General features: G+C 34.0%; 1 protein-coding gene across 1 annotated transcript in view; it reads right to left on the bottom strand.

The window, feature by feature from the left end:
- Positions 1–20286, bottom strand: part of EPHA6 (EPH receptor A6) — an 833709-nt gene that overhangs the window by 424210 nt on the left and 389213 nt on the right. The window contains exon 5 of the mRNA XM_035015180.1: positions 9308–9643. Coding sequence (XP_034871071.1) covers positions 9308–9643 — 336 coding nt within the window. The remainder of the gene's footprint in view (positions 1–9307; positions 9644–20286) is intronic.

Raw genomic sequence — 20286 nt, 5'->3', positions numbered from 1 at the left:
AGTTAAATGTTTTTATATTTGAATTTAAAGGTGGCATTGAGCAATATAAAGATGAATGGTAAAGTTTATGCTAATAATTTGAAATTGTATTTTTTTGTTACTTATAAAAAGGACATAAAATGGCAATTAAAAAGCACCATGGCAAGTTGAGAGAGAAATTGCAGAAGGAAAAGGCTTTATATTTTAGTACCTTTAATGACCCTTTTTTCCTGCTTTTTGAACAAAGGATCCTGCAGTTTCACTTTTCACTAGGCATCAAAAATTATGTAGCTGGAACTGATTGTTTAGAATCTAAACCAAATAGAAAAATGCTGAGGAACACATGGAAGAAGAAGCTATTTATTCTAAAGATTCTATATGGAATTTCAGTTTGATTAAAAGGCCAGCAATTTGTTTTCAATCTTTATAAATTAAAGTATTTAAGTATGAAGACATTTCACATTTTCAGTAATGATCAGGATAATCTGTCAACCTTGAAAATCTTTTAGTTTAAATCCTACACATTATGCTTTTTCAATCCTTCATAATATTTAAAACAAAGGAGACTTTTGGAAAATATATTTTTAAAAACCTCATACAAATCAGCTATCTAAATCAACCAGTTTCTTTTGTAGGGAGAGTTTAGTTATGAAACTAAATTAGCTTCCATCTCCAAACAAAGAACTGTATTGAAAATGAGAAAATAATTGGCTAGACATATGCCTACCATAAAGTAGAGCCTTACATCCTATGACAGATACAGATTATGCACGATACAATCATATACATTTATCTTCACTGCTAACCACGTTTATTTTTGCGGGATTTAAAATATGTTACTAAACAATCTTCTACCATTACTTTTCAATTTGAATGAACAAATGCCATTAACGTTAATGTAGTAGTAGAGGTATTATAATAGCAATAAGATCTTATTAGTTTATACTAAAGAAAGTACTTAGTCATCTCTCCTGCAAAATGTGCAAATGAGAATTACTCGGATAACAGCTGATAACTCTAAGAGCCAACTGCTTAAAATGAAGTTTAGGATTAAACACATTTTTCCAGCAATGTATGATCACCAAGAAAAACCATGATTGCTATTAAAGGATAGGTTAGTGTTGATTAAAACCTTTTGTTGAAAACTCTTTAAGCACAGCACCAGAGGATTTAGTGAGCATGAAATTTAGTATGTGCTAAAGAAAATATATGCAATAATATTTTCTTGTCCCTTTCTAGACAAATGCCTGCTTAAATTTAAGGTTTTGCCCTTTTTATTGCCACTGCCTGGAATAGTCTTTTATATATTCACAGGTTTTCTCTTCAACTCATGATCTGCTCAAGTGTTACATTATCAAGAGAGGTAGTTTTGGCTTTCCCCATGTAAAATACCTGCTTCTTTTTCTTCCGAATCTCCTACTCTGCTTAGTTCTTCTTCATGAGATATATCACTACTTGCTATTAGAATATATAGTATCCAAAAAAGCCGGGGCACTTAACTGGTTTCTGTTTATTTGTTTTTCTCCTTTATTTGCTATACCTCTAGTATATAGAAGAGTTTCTGGCACACAGTAAATATTCAATAAATATTTTTGAATGAATTAGTAAATGAATGAATGAAAGATAACTCAAACCATCTCCAATTTCTGTTAATGCAAGTCAATGGATATTTATGAAGTTACAGACAAAGGAGGTTGAGAATATTCTTAGTTAAACATATCATCTTTGCTCTCAAAAAGCTCACATATTGGTTGGAAAAGCAAAATATTAAAAAATATATGGTTATGGTTCAGTGAGAGAGAAACACGTGTGCTGTTGAACATAAGTGACTGGGAGCAGTTCAGTTTCTTCACATGTTGACTGAGCCACTGACTAACCTCAGCAAATTAACTGCTAAAGTCTAAGGGACTTTTCTAGATCATTCATTTACCCAAAAGATGCATGCCACAAAAAGACACTAGACTTGGAAGTAATTTGACATTTCTCAGGAGTAAAAAAAGTTTGCAATCATCCAGACTCTATTATAATTTAATATTTGGCTGGACCATAAAGTTATTTAGTTATGATTAACTAGACCGACATTTCAATTATCTTCCATAAAAAAAATATTCAGTGAACTTTTCAGAGCAGAAACACTGACTGAGGAGATAGGAACATTTTATATTTGATCGCTTCTCAGCCTTTTGGCTAAGATCAAGTGTAGGAACATTTTATATTTTGATATAAGATGTTTGTAATTTTTGATATGTAATTTTCTTGTGTTTAAGAAATATGAAAAATACAAATAATACAGCATCTCTCTTAAATTATCATTATTGTCTTTTTAAAAACACTTATGTCATTGGCTTGTAATCAGTGTATATTTAGTAAGCATTTAAAACTTTTATACTGATTTTTTTCTTACTTTGAATAGACTTGTGCAGATTTTGGAAAAATAATTATTTGCTGTCAAGAATTTTACAGGACTGATATCCACAGATAAAATAATTTAAAATACAGATATAAAGACAAATGAATGTTTATAGTGTCCCTAGTTACCTACTCCAGCAATATGTAAAAGGTTAGCTTTTGAAATAGACTGTATTTCCAAAATGCAGTGAACTATAAATCAAATAGATATCTCAAGTTTACAAATATATACAAATTCTGTTTATTTAAATCTGTTTTCAATGTTAGTTCAATTAATCATTGCTGCCTGAGCAAATATATGAAATCTCTAATCAAAATGTAAGCCTGAGGCAAGAATTATACAGAATAGTCACCCAATGGCAGAGAGAGGAGTGTTAAATGTATACTTTAAGAAACCAAGGAATTAGACAACCTGGTTCTGACAATAATTGCTTTAAAGACCTGTTAGCAAATATCAGCAGAATTGGTTTGTAATTTAGCATTTCCTTTACTTTGAACATGGTCCCTAAAGGTTTTTGCACGTCAAGATATCTACAAACACAATTTTGTTTCAGGTTGACTATCCATGATTAACATTTTCCTTTATGTCTATGACCTGAATAATTCCTTTGACTGAACTACACACCTTGGTTTCCTATCATGCACTGAAGATTAAAATGAAATGTTTTCTAGCTGTTGCTTTCTAAATTAAACACCTTTAAAAACCATTTAAATAAACTATGAAAATAGAAGATTGCAAAAATAGCTCTTAGGGATTGTAGAAGTCAGTTAATTAAGGTTTATTGCAAAGATTCCTAATTATGAGAGTCATAGTTTTAAATCTATAATCTTATTTATCCAACTGGAATCAGAATAATCAAGGAATGTTTCTCTTAACTACAGCTAAGTGGTTGTAAGTGATTTGGAAATTTTTTTTATATTTGTTTAATTGTAAACAGATAGCAAACAATTAAATCAGGGTTATTTAATATGGTTTCCTTAATGTTTCTTAAATATGAGGAAAGATACATACATATTAGTCAACTACATGAAGGAAAAGGCAATTCAATGCAAATGTCCTCTCTATCTCCATGTTCTATACTGTGCCCACAAAAAGTAGTAAAAACATAATACAGTTGTTTATACTTTTTGGTCTCTAATATTTTATTTCCTTACTTATACAAGTGTCACCTCATGAACAATATTATTACTCTGATGATTTTTTCCCCTTTTGTGGCTCTGATAATATAGCAATGTCTTCTGCTAAATGGGGATTCTCTAACTTGTCTTGGTTATTTTATAGAAACCCACTCCTTTCTCCAAATTTTAAGTTAAATCTTCAGCTCAAATTCTGCTGTACCTCTGCAATATGTCAACTTTTTAGATGTCTTTGGTACCTTAGTCATCAGTACCTAATCCCTCAATTGCTTACCTTTGCTTGGTTCCTTCTGCTCATAATCCTTTCCCTTGTCCCAGTCTCATTTTGCCTATTCATCTCTCAGAACAAAACTTAATTTAAATGCCAGTTCCTCAGGAAGATCTTATTCCCCAGACTTAGAGAATAGATGCTTCCAGAGCACTTTGCTCTTCTCTTTAGTGGGACTTATCACATACTAATTATATATTTGCCATTTTTTTTTTTATTATCTGCCTCCCCACCAGAGTGTAAGGTTCATAAAGGCTCACTCAGCAATGTATATATGTTGAATAAATTAAAGGTTTGTGAAGAGCATGTATCACTTCCATTTTAGCTTAAAAAGAATGATACATAACCTACAGAAAATGAGAAAAATCTTTGACTGTGGTCCTCTCAGTCCAACAAAATTGCAATGTGTTATCTACCAGATAACCTTGGAAAGTGCCTTTAAAGTTGCTTCAAAGAGATTTTCCAAAGATACCCAAGTGAGATGATGGGAAATGCCTTCTCAATTTGTAACAGTAAAACTATTATCTTATTAAGGCTGGCACACATTCTAACAGCTGAAGCCTGGCTCTGGGAGACTCCAGTTACTATAAGCTCCTTTTTTTTATCAAACACTAGGATATGATATTAAAAGCATAAGTGATACATGAACAGATTGAGCTATTTTATACTGTTACCCTTGCTTACAGTATATGCATTTTTATTTATTCTTTTAAAAGTTTTTATTTATTTATCAGAGAGAGACACAGCGAGAGAGGGAACACAAGCAGGGGGAGTGGGAGGGGGAGAAGCAGGCTTCTCGCTGAGCAGGGAGCCTGACGTGGGGCTCGATCCCAGGGCCCTGGGATCATGACCTGAGCCGAAGGCAGACGCTTAACTGACTGAGTCACCCAGGCACCCCAGTATATGCATTTTTAAAGACATGATATTCTAATGTCAGAATTTCAGCATAGTGAGACAAGGTCTTCTTTGTGTTTCTCAGAATTGTGACATGGGGATAGTCACTCATACTTACAAGGCTGATCATAATACTTTCTTTTGTTAGGGCCAGGTAAATGTATTTTAATATTCAGTGGCTCACTGCCATCCTGTATATAGAACTATTTTTGTTGTTTTTTTTTAAGTTTTTACTTGAATTCTAGTTAGTTAACATACAATGTTATATTAATTTCAAGTGTACAATGTACTGATTCAACAATCCCATATATCACCTCGTGCTCACCACAAAAAGTGCACTCCTTAACCAACATCACCTATTTAACCCATCGCCCCATATCCCTCCCCTGTGATAATCATCAGTTTGTTCTCTATAGTTAAGAGTCTGTTTCTTGGTTTGTTTCACACTCTCTCTCTTTTTTCCCCTTTGCTCATTTGTTTTTTATTTTTAATTCCACATATGAGTGAAATCATATGGCATTTGTCTTTTTCTGATGACTCATTTTGCTTAGCATTATATTGTTTAGCTCCATCCATGTCATTGCAAATGGCACAGTTTCATTCTTCTTTATGGCCGAATCATATTTCCTTGTATGTATACCACACCGTCTTTATCCATTTATCATATATGGACACTTGGGCTGCTTCCATAATTTGGCAATTAAATAATGCTGTTATAATCACAGGGATGCATGTATCCCTTTGAATCAGTGTTTTGTATTCTTTGGGTAAATACCCAGTAGTGCCATTGCTGGATTGTAGGGTAGCTCTATTTTTAACTTTTTAAGGAACCTCCATACTGTTTTCCAGAGCAGCTGCACCAGTTTGCATTCCCACCAACAGTGCAAGAGGGCTCTTTTTTCTCCACATCCTCACCAATACTCGTTGGTTTTTGTGTTGTTGATTTTAGCCATTCTGACAGGTGTGAGGTGATATCTCATCATAGTTTTGATTTGCATTTCCCTGATGGTAAGTGATGATGAGCATCTTTTCATGTATCTGTTGGCCATCTGGATATCTTTGGAGAAATGGCTGTTCATGTTTTCTGCCCATTTTAACTAGATTTTTGTTTTAGAGGTGTTAGAGTTTTATAAATTCTTTATATATTTTGGATCCTCACCCTTTATTGTATATATCATTTGCAAATGTCTTCTCCCATTCCTTACGATGCCTTTTAGATTTGTTGATTATTTCCTTTGCTGGGCAGAAGTTTATTTTTTTGTTTCCCTTGCCTCAGGAGACATATCTAGAAAAAACTTGCTATGGCTGATGTGAAAGAGATTACTGCCTATGTTCTCCTATAGAATTTTTATGGTTTCAGGTCTCACATTTAGGTCTTTAATTCATTGAGTTTATTTTTGTGTATGGTGTAAGAAAGTGGTCCAGTTTCCTTCTTTTGCATGTTGCTTTCCAGTTTTCCCAACATCATTTGTTGAAGAGATTGTCTTTTTCCCACTGGATATTCTTTCTTGTTTGTTGAAGATCAATTGACCATATAGTTGTGGGTTCATTTCTGGGTTTTCTATTCTGTTCTATTGATCTATGTGTCTATTTTTGTGCCAATACCATACTATCTTGATCACTACAGCTTTGTAATATAACTTGGAATCCCAGAATTGTGATGCCTCCAGCTTTGCTTTTCTTTTTCAAAATTGCTTTTGCTATTTGGGGTCTTTTGTGGTTCCATACAAATTTTAGGATTGTTTATTATAGTTCTGTGAAAAATGCTGGTGGTTTTTGATAGGGATTACATTAAATGTGCAGATTGCTTTGGGTAGTATAGACATTTTAATAATATTTGTTCTTCCAGTCCATGAGCATGGAATGTATTTCCATTTCTTTGTGTTACCTTCAATTTCTTTCATCAGTGTTTTATAGTTTTCAGAGTACAGGTCTTTCATCTCTTTGGTTAGGTTTATTCCTAGTTATCTTATGGTTTTGGTGTAACTGTAAATGGGCTTGATTCCTTGATTTCTCTTTCTGCTGCTTCATTATTGGTGTATAGAAATGCAACAGATTTCTGTATATTGACTTTGTATCCTACAACTTTACTGAATTTGTTTATCAGTTCTAGTAGATTTTTGGTGGAATCTTTAAGGTTTTCTATGTAGAGTATCATGTCAATTGCAAATAGTTTTACTTCTTCCTTACCAATTTAGATGCCTTTTATTTCTTTTTGTTGTCTGATTGCTGTGGCTAGATTTTCCAGCAATATGTTGAATAAAAGTGGTAAGAGTGGACATCCTTGTTTAGTTTCTGCTGGTCATAATATTTTATTAATTTTTGTGGCAATATTTTAGCTCAGTTAGGTCCATTATGTACTTTTCAAATAAAATTTAAATATATTTAGATTTTTCTTACTATTTTTATCTAAAACACAGTTAAATTAACAATAATTGTTTCTTAATATACTTCAACAAAGTGAAATTTACTGGGGAGGACTGCTTAATAATATTATCCTTCCAGAATGTATAGTCTCAATATATGGATCCTATATTTTATTTTGTGCCTAACTAACCTGTCTTCAAAGCAATACAGTTTTAATGAATTCTCTCATTTTAAAAGTGAGAAACAATTTATATTCTCTTCTCTGCTAAGTGGAAAAGTAGACTAAATGAACTTTCTTTTAATCCTAGAATGAAAGGCTGCCCAATGCAATATGTATGAAATTATGTAAAGATAGGTACATATATATTTTATTTAAAGTGATATACTGTTTTTATCCCCCATAGTTAAGAATGGTTGTTCTGAGTTGTATTTTTTACCCAATGGCAGCCAAAAGGCCTTAGATATAATCTGCTAATGTAGAGAGGAACAGAAGATGCTAATCTCTTTTATTCTGAAGATATATTTGATAAGATTTTGTTGACACTATGGGAAAGAAGGAAAAAAAGAGGAAATAGGAATTCCTTTTTAAAAGCCATTAAGCAAATTCTATGATGTGTAGTTATTTGCTAAATGAAGGGTAAAATTGCATGGTAAATAAAGATGATTGTACAGTACTACTTGGCTTTATCAGATGTATTTCTGAAGATTATCAGCAAAGTGAATTTATGTGTATTAATTTAAATAAGTCACATTCATTTAAAATGTTCTTAATAAAATACTAAAGTTTCTATCTACACATTTTACAGTTTTAGCAACTTTTTTTAAATTGTACAATTATTATAGATTCACAAAATACATATAGTGAGATCCCATACATCATTTACTCAGCCTTCCCAGTGTTAACTATGTGCATAACTATGGTACAAAATCAAAACCAGAAAATCGACATTAGTAAAATCCACTGGGCTTGTGTGTATATGTGTGTATGTGTGTATGTGTGTAGTTCTATGCAAGTTATCACATACGTAGCTTCATGTAACTACCACAACAATCAAGATATATAACTGTATTATCACAATGCTCTCTCCTGCCCTTCATGGCCAGCTCTCCCATTCCCCAGCTCTGGCCACCACCTATCTATTCTTTATGTCTATAATTATGTCATTTCAAGAGCGTTATATAAGTGAATCACACAGTATGCATCCCTTTGAAATTGTCCTTTTCACTCAGCACAGAGCCCTTAAAGTTCATCCAAGTTGTGTGTATCAGTAATTTGTTCCTTTTTATTGCTGAGTAATGAAATCAACCTCGCTGATACCTTATTCTTGGATTCTAGCCGCTAGAACTGTGAGAAAATAAACTTCTGTTGTTTAAACCACATAATCTGTGGCATTTGTTACAGCATAAGAATAGTTTTATCTTTATAAATTTGTCTCATATATATATGTGCTCATATACAACAATACTTTCTGCTATAAGACAATCATTTGTGTGTCCACATAATTTATGAATGCTTCTCAATGGGAGTTTTTAAAATCTCTGATGATTTTTCTGTATCATGTACTGCAGTAAATTGTGTTATGAGGGAGTTAAAGAGAATATATACTTATAAAAATCACAGGGGTATTCGTGCCTAACTATGTTGCCGTAAAAATCTATACTGTTATGAAGGGAACATTTAACTGAAAGCAACTGGATTTTTTAAAAAGACTGTTCAACAACTTTTTACAAATGGTGCCTAACAACAACATTTGGATACATTTCTGGATATATTTGCTGTTTCTTTTCAGAGTGGATCACAGTTAAGCATGTTGGCTGCAATGTTTTTACAACATAGATATGAATTATAATTAACATGAATTCTTACTATTTGCTTTATTTGATATGGAAAAGAAATGGCAGCATAAGTGGAGGAACTAAATTTCAATTCACTTAGCAACATTTTTTTTTATATCTGACGTTTGTTGGTAAGTGATATGGACTTGCTTATTAAGATGTACTTGTATAGGATTATATCAAAAGCAATGCATAAACATTGGAGAGAAGCATTATATCTAATTAACCTTACTAATAAGAAGTAATATAAAAAATATCTTTCTGGACCTTACAAAATAGTAAGAAAAACAACCAGAAGATCACCTCTTTAGTGTATAGAGTATACAACTGCACCTCAGTGAATATAGGTCCACCAGGGATATTATGCATCTGAAGCGAGTTACGAGTTTGTTTAGAGAAAACAGCAGTGGAACTTACCATCTTGATCCGTGGTCACTGTAATAGCTGTGAATGGCTTGGGAGAAAAACTCAACTCAGAAACTCCATTCATGGCTTCTATTTCAAAGGTGTAATTCACGTGAGACACAAAGTCAAGTACTATCACAGAATTGTTGATCAGGCCAGAATGTCTTGGGATGAAGCGGAGTCCTCCACCACAGTCTTCACACTGGCTGGTGTCTAAGCCACATTTCTTACAGATTACACTGTATGTGAGATCTTTTCTCCCTCCTGTGTCACTTGGTGGGCTCCATTCCAAAATAAGGGCCGTTTCATTGATGTTAAAAGCCACATTCCTAGGAGCTGAAGGTGGCCCTAGAGAAAAGCAATTAAAAAACAAATGTACATGTGTAGGACAATGAATTAGAAGGGGGCTAACTTGAAAACTTCAACAATAAACATTTGTTTTGTTTATTAGTTTGAACTCTTCTGATAGGAACCATAAGGAAATATGGTTAAAAACATCTGATTAAGCCTAGTAAGAAAAAAGTCTTGCGGGGGGGAAGATGGTCTATATCTTAACTTTTTGGTATATTAATATGAATATTTAATATCAAAAGTCAAAAATCTCCAAAAGATACAGTAATTATACTTTGAAAATTTGCTTACTGGAATATATCATAAGCAAACATTGTTTTAAATTATGTGATGGTTTTGGGCGCCTGGGTGACTCAGTTGGTTAAGCGACTGCCTTCGGCTCAGGTCATGATCCTGGAGTCCCGGGATCAAGTCCCGCATCGGGATCCCTGCTCGGCAGGGAGTCTGCTTTGCCCTCTGACCCTATCCCCTCTTGTGTGTTCTCTCTCTCTCATTCTCTCTCTCTCAAATAAATAAAATCTTTAAAAAAATTATGTGATGGTTTTAATTACATTTTAATAATTATATCACCATTTTCAAAATTTGAAAAAAATATTAACATACACATACAAAAACACAATATGTTTCTTAATATTTTTCCATATGGATCACACTGCATAGAGTACTTAATATCCTTTAACTACTCCAGTCTTTTCTTAAAACTGTGTCAATAATCTTTTATACTTATGTGAGTACTTCAAACCCCAGGTTTGTATCATTCCTTGCATAAACATTAACTGAAGGTCTACTAGGTGTCAGCACCACACTATGTGTGAAATAATACAGAATCCTTTCTGTAAGAGACTATGCTTTTGATTGATTGTATAAATAAAATAAAATAACATTCCTGTCATATTTTAGAATAACTAGTTTTAATAACTCTAAAACAATTCTTTAAATTTCTGCTATCAAGAAAATTTGCTTAGAAGGTGGGATAGAATTATCTTCAATATTCTTTCTATAGAGAGAAATTCAAGTTTTGGTATAGGGTCTTTATAGATCTCAAGATATAGTCATTCACTCATGAAATAAATATTTTTTTTAAGTGACTACTATGTGTGCCAGATAACCTGCTAGATCTTGGACTTACAGTGTGAATGTAACAGACAAATTCTTACTTTGTTATATACATTTAAGTTGAGTGGCAGGCAAATAAACACATTAAATAGAAGAATAAAATTCAAATTATAATAAGTAGTAGTGCAAAAATCAAAAGGAAAGGAGATGAAATAAACATTAACAGGAGGACCAGGGGTGCTTGGGTGGCTCAGTCAGTTGAGTGTCTGACTCGGTTTCAGCTCAGGTCATAATCTCAGGGTCATGGGATCGAGCCCCACATCGGACTCCACTTTCAGTGTGGAGTCTGCTTGTTCCTCTCCCTCCTGCTCCTCCCCCCACTCACATGCTCTTTCTCTCTCTCTCTCTCTCTCTCAAAATAAATAAATAAATAAATAAATAAATAAATAAATAAATAAATATTTAAAAAAAAAAAACTATCAGGAGGACCAATCTGAGAAACATTTGGAGAAAGCCTCATGGAGGTGGTGAGAAGAGGATGTCAGAGGAGTGAGAAGAGTATTAAGGGTAGAAGGTTCTTTAGTCAAGAAAGATCTTAAAATAGTCAAGGAACTGGCAGATAATCACTGTGGCTAGAATGCAAAAGGAAAAAGTAAGAAGTGAGTTTTAAGGAAGAGGAAGGGGTGGGAAAGTGCAAGACTCCTAGGCTCATTGTAATGAGTCTGGATATTTTTCTATGTACAACAGGAATAGGCTTAGAGATTTTATATATGGAGGTAATGTGTTTTAAAAAGAACATTCTGGCTTTAGGGAATAGTACAGGGATATAAGTACATGGGACTCATTAGTGAGATCTGTTATACAGTGTTAGAGTAGCATAACATTACTCATAAATTTACGTAACTATGTATTGGGTTTGAGATATTAAGAATTGTTATTTTATATTTTCCTTTTTCTTTTTGCTGGATCCTGATAACAGCAAACTGATGGGTAGGGGCCTCAGTCATCTGTATGTATATTACCTAAAGCCTGACCTAGAAATGGGATGGTTAGCTTTTCTAACAGGTTTCTGCATACTTTGTTTTATGCCATTTCATGTTTCAGAGAGTTACAGAAGCGTCTTTCTTCAGAAAGGAAAAGACAGAAGGCATTATAAATTAGAGCACAGGGACATGTGTAGCTTTTTACCTCCAACCTAGACTTATGCATGGGAGATAAAGATATACATTATCATTATCATAATAAGGTCTTCCTACAGAATGACATATTCATATTGTTGCTCTTTTCTCTTATTTATAAAGGAAAACATGAATTATTATTCACTTATATTTTCATGAATAGGAAGAATGTTATCAATTATGTTATGGGTGTCTGCAAGTATATAACTGTCCGCCTGGAGATACTTAAAAAAAAAAAAGGCAGACACCCTTCTTACTCAAGGGCCCTCACACCAATTTGCATGACGATTAAATAGCTTTTTAATTGCTGTTAAATTATGCTGGCTAAACTGTGATTTCATGCAAATATTAAGCTGTAATGACATGCAGTGAATCATTTACTAAGATTTAGAACTTGGAACAAAGAGAGACAATTAATTCTAATCCTCAGATTCAACTAAATTATGTGTCACTGGGTTTTTATGAATGTGGCCTGATTGCTTTGTTATCATTTATAAATTATACAAAGATTATGCAACATTGGGGAAAAAAAAACTTGGCAGCAATAACCCTTTTGGAGAAATCTGTATTGAAACTTTTAGGGATTTCCTTACGTTGATTTTTTTTTTTCTTTAAAGGAAACAAGTAATTCACATAGAAGAAAAACAATCTCCACACTTCACCCTCCAGATTGACTTCATAAGAGAAGGGCAATTATTCTGATTTGCAACTAGATGTTTTTCAAGTCCATCATATAATAAATCTTACATTAAACTACAATTTTATTTCTACTAGCATATCTAGAAAATAAATCTTTAATCTTCTTCTTTTAATTTTTTGCTTCAATTTGGATTCCCCCTTTACACTTTTAAAGAATAAAGGAATAGTGCTGCAATAGCAAACTTATGAGAAGCTGGGGACAGTGCTGTCTTTTCTTTTCAGAAAAGCATCTGAGCCAACAGCCCCCATCTTCCTCTGAGTAGCAGAGGCCAGGTGGGCTATGATTTTTATTTTGTGTTATTTCATTTTATGTAAAGTGTTTTTAAACAAACTGCATTTCCCAAAATATATCCTGTGCCGTATCTCTAGTCCCATGAGCTATCATACAAAAAATGAGCTTAGTACTCCAATTAAGACTCCTCTGAATGACTGACACTGGAACAAATGTAACACAATTTGCTTCTCTTTGTCAAATCCAAAATTCCCAAACATTTGTTTATAGAACCTTATTTTCCAAGAAGCATCTATAGGAATACTAGCATTCTGCAGAACACTCTTACAGGCTGACACAGGAGAGCAAACTTAAGGATCATATTTCAGTTACTACATCAATTGCTGCAGATTTATATTTCATGATTTTAATTGTAGAAATATGCTACAAATAAACAGGGGTCTTATTCATAATGACTGGAGACTGATTATTCACCTACTGTATAGCTAATTGTGTTTGCAGATGCATTTTCTAACATTGAGAATAATGAAAATTTGATCCAAATAACTGAGGATATCAAGTCATGGAAGGCTACTGTTTACTAAACTGTATTTTATCAGTTAAGTTACTACTTGGCAAAAATTTAAATGTGTTTGTTAACTTAATGACTATCATAAATATATTAACATAGTTTCTTAATAAAAAGGAAATTTCTTCTTATTTATGAGCTTACAAATGAGAGAAAAATAGTTCTATGTTGATCTATGCCAAAGAGAACATTTAAAAAATACATTGAACCATCTAGAGAAATTTAGGTAAATGTTTTTGCAATGAGTAAATTTTAAAATTTGCTGAAGAAAGATAAACACATAGGAATAAATGAAAAAGTACATTTCTAGATTTTAATAATGTACTAAAAATATAGGTTGTCAGATTTGCATATGGGCATAATTTAGAACTCTAAAAGTCATCTCAGTTTTTGAATTATCACTATTAACTTTAACTTTTATCTATAGTTATATTTTAATCTAATCTCCTTCCCAAATGAGCTTTGAAAAATGCCTTTAATAGGAGTAACTGCAAGCAGAGTTTTGTATTTTCCTTCTCTAAGCCATTAGTACTCTAAGTTTTGTTCATAAAATGTTTGTATATTTGGAAATGGATGATGAGTAATCACAAAAGTGGAGCTTCAACCTCACCAGAGGGAAGATAAATCAGTTTAATCAAATAAAGAAATGAGGCCCAGGAAAGTATTGTAATTATGTGAAGGTAACACGCTGTATTCATGGTCAGACGATACCTAGGTCTTATGTTTAGAATTTTTTTAACTCTACTATGTGTATTCTTCCTATGGATTAAAAAAAAAAAATGTCTGGTAAATAAATATTTAAAGTATTTTATAGGGCTTTGCTTAGAGAGTATTGTCAAATACAAACTTTCAAAACATACAAATTAATGAGAAATTTATTGCTTTCCAATGACAGATTCTTTTTAATAATGTTATCTTAGAGCATTTTAAAATAATTTTATATACAGAAGAGCAATTGAAAATGAAATCTTCAAGATAAATATTGCTCAAAATACAACACTATGCACACTTCAAATCCTTTGCATTCCACATATTTTCATTTTCTTCAATATTTTTACACCTACTCCAGTAACTAAATTGGTGCCAAAATTAAGACTTGCTATCCATTAATGTATTCATAGTACTGTGAATGATGACTGAGATAATTCTTTTTAGATTCTCCATTATTTCTAAAACTCAGTTAAAACAAACAAAAATCTAATAGACCAGATACCATTCACTTCCAGAATAAAAAAACCTAAACCTCTCAACCTTGTCACCATGTGTCTTTATAAGCAGGCCTCTTATTTCCTTTTGCTGCATCTCAATGCCTTTGTGCATACTGTTCCTTTATGTCATTTTGCTCTGTGGGAGAGTCCTACTCATCCTTCATGTTCCAATTTAGGTGTTACCCACTTTGTGAAACTTCCTTATTGGTCCTCAGGCAGAAAGGAGCACTTTTATACCTTATAGGTATGATTTTTAAAAATAGAGCCAATATTTTTGAGCACTAGTTTTGCTCTAAGAAGTGTACTTAATATTTCCCATGATTTATTTAATTCAGTTATCATGACAAACTCATAAGGTAGTATTAATCACCATTTTATAGAAGATGTGACTAACAATGTACACATTACACTGAAATATTTGTATCACTGTATACAAGTCTATCTTGGTCCAGCTTGATTCAGAGGTAATATGTGCTTTAACTGAGGGAACAAATAGAATGCATGGTTTTGTATAATTCTCCAAGAATTATTTTTCAAATAGTGCCAATTTTCACAAATATTGGAGAACAGAGAGTTTGGGATTATAATCTTTCCAAGAGCCTGGTGTTACTGGCTACGGATAGATTCATATGACTTGAAAATCACTTAAGAAGCGGAAGGGAATGTTTATATTATGGTAACTGAGATTAACGAATAAAGACCCATAACAAAAAGGGTAGTCACCCATCTCTCTATCTATTGGGAAGGAATTTAAAACTTCTCAAAAAACAAACAAAAACCCCTAAAACTTCTCAAAATATAGTTCTGTGGACACTTATAAACTTGAAAAGTAAACATGTGTGGCCCCACATTTCTATGCTATAGAACATAGATATAATTTTACCTTGGAAAAATTCCAAGAAATGGTTATAGGCTGCCTTCATCAATTCAGAAAAAAAATATAAACCCATAAAATAACTAATTGTATGAATTACAGAAATGTATTATCGCTGTACAGGTCAAGAGTTAAATGGCAAAACCCATGTATGATAAAAGAACACTAAAATAACAAATGAAATAATGAGAAGGCTGGCTTTGGGTCTTCTGAGTCAAATATCATCCAGTTCCCAAATACCATGAAAAAAAATTATGTACACCTACATAGAGCCCTTTCCTTGTCTGAGTCAATTATTTTTAAGTGAAGGCTTGTTAGAAATAGAAAAGAGAAACATGAAAAGACTAAGCACAGTCATAATTTGGGAGGGAAAACAAAACAATAAATGAATAGATTAAAGGAAATTAATAACCTTTCTCTAAATGCGTAATAGTGTGGGGATAATAATGAATGCTATCTTTCCAATTATGGATGCTTCTCGGTAATTGGTTTGTTGTGTACAAGTAGATGATATTGAATGGGACAATACTCTGAATTCCAACTGTAGAGCCCTGGTAGCAAGTGGTAACTCAATTCTCCAGCATCAGCAGTATGACCACTTAATATCTCGTCCTATAGAGGAACCTCTCCCAGGTGATTTGGTAAAAGAACCTCCTCTGTTGAATTAAAAATGATAATATTTATATTTAGGAAACTCCTTGAAGCTCAAATGACATCCTACATCAGTGACCAGTATTGGGGAAACTGGGATTCATTGCATATAGGCATTTATTCCATAATGTAAGGTCATTTTAATTTTATTTTTATTTATTTTTTTAAAGATTTTATTTACTTGACAGAGAGAGACACAGCGAGAGAGGGAACACAAGCAGGGGAAGTGGAAGAGAGAAACAGGCTTCCCACTGAGCAGGGAGCCCGACGTGGGGCTCGATCCCAGGACTCTGTGATCATGACCTGAGCCGAAGGCAGACACTTAACGACTGAGCCACCCAGGTGCCCCAAGGTCATTTTAATTTTAAAAATATACCACTGCAATAGACGGAGTGAATATTTAAAGTTATCTTCTATAATAAGACAAGATATAACACAGCCTTCTAGAAGTAACATAATCCATCTTTGCAACTTCTCCCGTTCTGCTATCTTCAAAGCTGTGGTCCTACATCGTGTTTACAATGAGCCACCTACCCAAATCAGTTGCACTTTTGTATTTCAGTTGTGAGACGGAAAAGCATGGAACCAGAACAGGTTCTTCATGCAAAACATGCTTAGAAAAGAGAGAAGAATAAAACTTAAAGATATGAGAAAAAAAAAAAAAAAAAAGAAGAGATAGCAAGCAGAGCTGGGATACCTGGCTGTGAACATCCTGTCCCCACCTAGAAGTGGGGGACCTGAGTAGGGAAGCTGAAATGAAGAACACCTTTCCTGTTGCAATTCAACACACTACTTATTCTATACTCAAAATAAGAATGAGACAATCATGACTTTTTTTAAGTTGCCAATTATTCCAGCAGGAAAGAAGCCATTTTACAATGTGAGCCTTAGAGCAAAAGTAAATTCAACTTTTATATGTTCATGTCAATCCTGGTCACTGTAGTTCAAATACAAAGATACAAAAACATGATATTTGCCTTTATATTAAGAATTAAGTTTGAGGGGTGCCTGAGTGGCTCAGTTGGTTAAGCATCTGTCTTCGGCTCAGATCATGATCCCAGAGCCCTGGGATCAAGCTCTGCATTGGGCTTCCTGCTCAGCAGGGAGCCTGCTTCTCCCTCTGTCCCTCCCCCTGCTCATGCTCTCTCTCTCTGCATGCTCTCTCTCTCTCTCTAATGAATAAAATCTTAAAAAAAAAAAGAATGAAGTTTGAACAAACTGGTTTTACTCACAAGATACTTGATTCATATTTAATGACAAAAAAAAATTCTTAATGATGATCATATGAGTAATTCTAATGGAATATATATATATATGATTCACATTTATCATATATATATGATTTCTAAGTGGGTAACACAAATGTTTGTTGAATGTGTTAATCTTCTAGCACCTGTTCAGTAGCTTTAAAAAGATCCTATTGATTTAAACACACGAGAAACATCAAAGTAAAAATGCTATGACAGTGTAATTATATTTTGTCTAACTTCTCATGCATCCATATGTTAGACCCTCACTTCATTTCTTTTGATCCTTTCATGCTCTCTGCCTTTCCTGCTGGATAAGTACTTTTTTAGTAATTCTTATTTTCCTTTGTTTCTTTAGCCTCAGTGAGTATTTTTCCCTTCTGGCCTGGAAAAGCCTTAGGTAGTTATTTTGATAAGAGATTTCTTGGCAGGCAGTGGTGTCTCCTGTGTTCTCAACTGCTCTCAGAGGCAGCCCTAATTGACCAAGACCCGGTATTAAGGAGTGTCCTCCACAGCTCACCTTTTAAAGCACAGAATATACATTAATTAGTCACCTGAGAAATAAAGTTAAGAGTTTATGAAGTAGAATAAAAATCTAGAGAAATCATTCAGTATTTCATTTTTTAAATTTTATTTTATTATGTTATGTTAGTCACCATACAGTACATTATTAGTTTTTGATGTAATGTTCCATGATTCATTGTTTGCGTATCTTATTCATAATTCCATTTATATATTTTGCAGTTCAAGCAAAAAGGACAAAAGGAGGGCGCCTGGGTGGCTCAGTTGGTTAAGCGACTGCCTTCGGCTCAGGTCATGATCCCAGAGTCCCGGGATCGAGTCCCGCATCGGGCTCCCTGTTCAGCGAGGAGCCTGCTTCTCCCTCTGACCCTCCCCCACCTCATGTATTCTCTCTCTCTCTCTCATTCTCACTCTCTCAAATAAATAAATAAATCTTTAAAAAAAAAAGGACAAAAGGAATTTTTAAAAATCAAGAAGGCCTAAACTCAAGTATGTTGCTGATATAACTGGTTAGTAGTGCTGTTTGAGAGATCCTAATATAGTTAAAATTAGAGGGAGAAAAGTAGGTCAGGGCAGGATTTTGAAAGTTCTTGGATTGATTCTAATAAGTCTGGCAAATAGGGATTGGGCTTTGAAAGACCTTAGGCAGAAGTGGTAATATGATCAATATGATATGATTTTGTTTCTAATAGTTTGGAATATTTTGGAGGTGTGGAAGACTAAAGGAAGGAGACTTGCCAGGATATTATTAAACTAGTCTAAGGGAGAGTCGAAGATATCAGCTAAAAGGATAGGGCCAGGAACTGAACAGGAAGGAATGGACAGAAGAAATGCGAAGAGGTAGAATTGATAGGACTTGTGACTACGACATGTTAGGGTAAGGGCAGGAATTATGATTCCAAGCTTTCTGGCTTAGATAGGGTAAATAAGGATTCACCAGGATAAATAAATAAAACTAGGGTGGATAAGCAGGCTGAAAGAAAAAGCAATAAACTGGCTTTTGCAGTTTGAACTTGAAATTATTAATTTACTCATTCATCAAATATTTATTTAGGGCCTAGTGTCTAGTACTTATGTACTATTATTAGTGCTGGAGATACAGGAGAGAAAGAACGTCCATGATCTCATGGGTCTTACAGTCTAGTATGGCTAGGATGATGATAAACAAAGAAGCAAGTGTACAAATGAATCAGAAATTTTAAAGACAGACACATGAAAAAGTGCTCAACATAGCTCGGCATCAGGGAAATCCAAATCAAAACCTCAATGAGATACCACCCCACACCCGTCAGAATGGCTATTATTAACAAGTCAGGAAACGACAGATGTTGGCAGGGATGCGGAGAAAGGGGAACCCTCCTACACTGTTGGTGGGAATGCAAGCTGGTGCAGCCACTCTGGAAAACTGTATGGAGGTTCCTCAAAAAGTTGAAAATAGAGCTACCATATGACCCAGCAATTGCACTACTGGGTATTTACCCCAAAGATACAAATGTAGTGATCTGAAGGGGTACGTGCACCCTGATTTTTATAGCAGCAATGTCCACAATAGCTAAACTATGGAAAGAGCCAAGATGTCCATCGACAGATGAGTGGATAAAGAAAAAGTGGTATATATATACAATGGAATATTATGCAGCCGTCAAAAGGAATGGAATCTTGCCATTTGCAATGACATGGATGGAACTGGAGGGTATTATGCTGAGTGAAATAAGTCAATCAGAGAAAGACATGTATCATATGATCTCACTGATATGAGGAATTCTGAATCTCAGGAAACAAACCGAGGGTTGCTGGAGTGGTGGGGGGTGGGAGGGATGGGGTGGCTGGGTGATAGACACTGGGGAGGGTATGTGCTATGGTGAGTGCTGTGAATTGTGTAAGACTGATGAATCACAGAACTGTACCTCTGAAACAAGTAATACATTACATGTTAAAGAAGAAGAAGAAGAAGAAGAAGATAGTAGGAAGGGAAAAATGAAGGGGGTGGAAAATTGGAGGGGGAGACGAACCATGAGAGACTATGGACTCTAAGAAACAAACTGAGGTTTCTAGAGGGGAGGGGGTGGGGGGATGGGCTAGCCTGGTGATGGGTATTAAAGAGGGCACGTTCTGCATGGAGCACTGGGTGTTATACGCAAACAATGAATCATGTACATCTACATCAAAAACTAATGATGTAATGTATGGTGACTAACATAACATAATAAAATAAATTAAAAAAAAAACTAATGAGGTAATGTATGGTGACTAACATAACATAATAAAATAAAATTAAAAAAATTAGAAGTGATATAAAAAAGAGTACTGGGAGGAATTCTATTTTTGAATAATTTGTCAGGGAGTACCTGTCCTAAGAGCTGACATTTGCGCCTGAAGGACAAAAAGAAAATAACCCTAAGACC

This window comes from Mirounga leonina, unplaced genomic scaffold, assembly GCF_011800145.1.
Source record: "Mirounga leonina isolate KUSES-001 unplaced genomic scaffold, KU_Mleo_1.0 Mir_169, whole genome shotgun sequence".
Taxonomy (NCBI): Eukaryota; Metazoa; Chordata; class Mammalia; order Carnivora; family Phocidae; genus Mirounga; species Mirounga leonina.
This window is presented reverse-complemented; position numbering and strand designations above follow the sequence as displayed.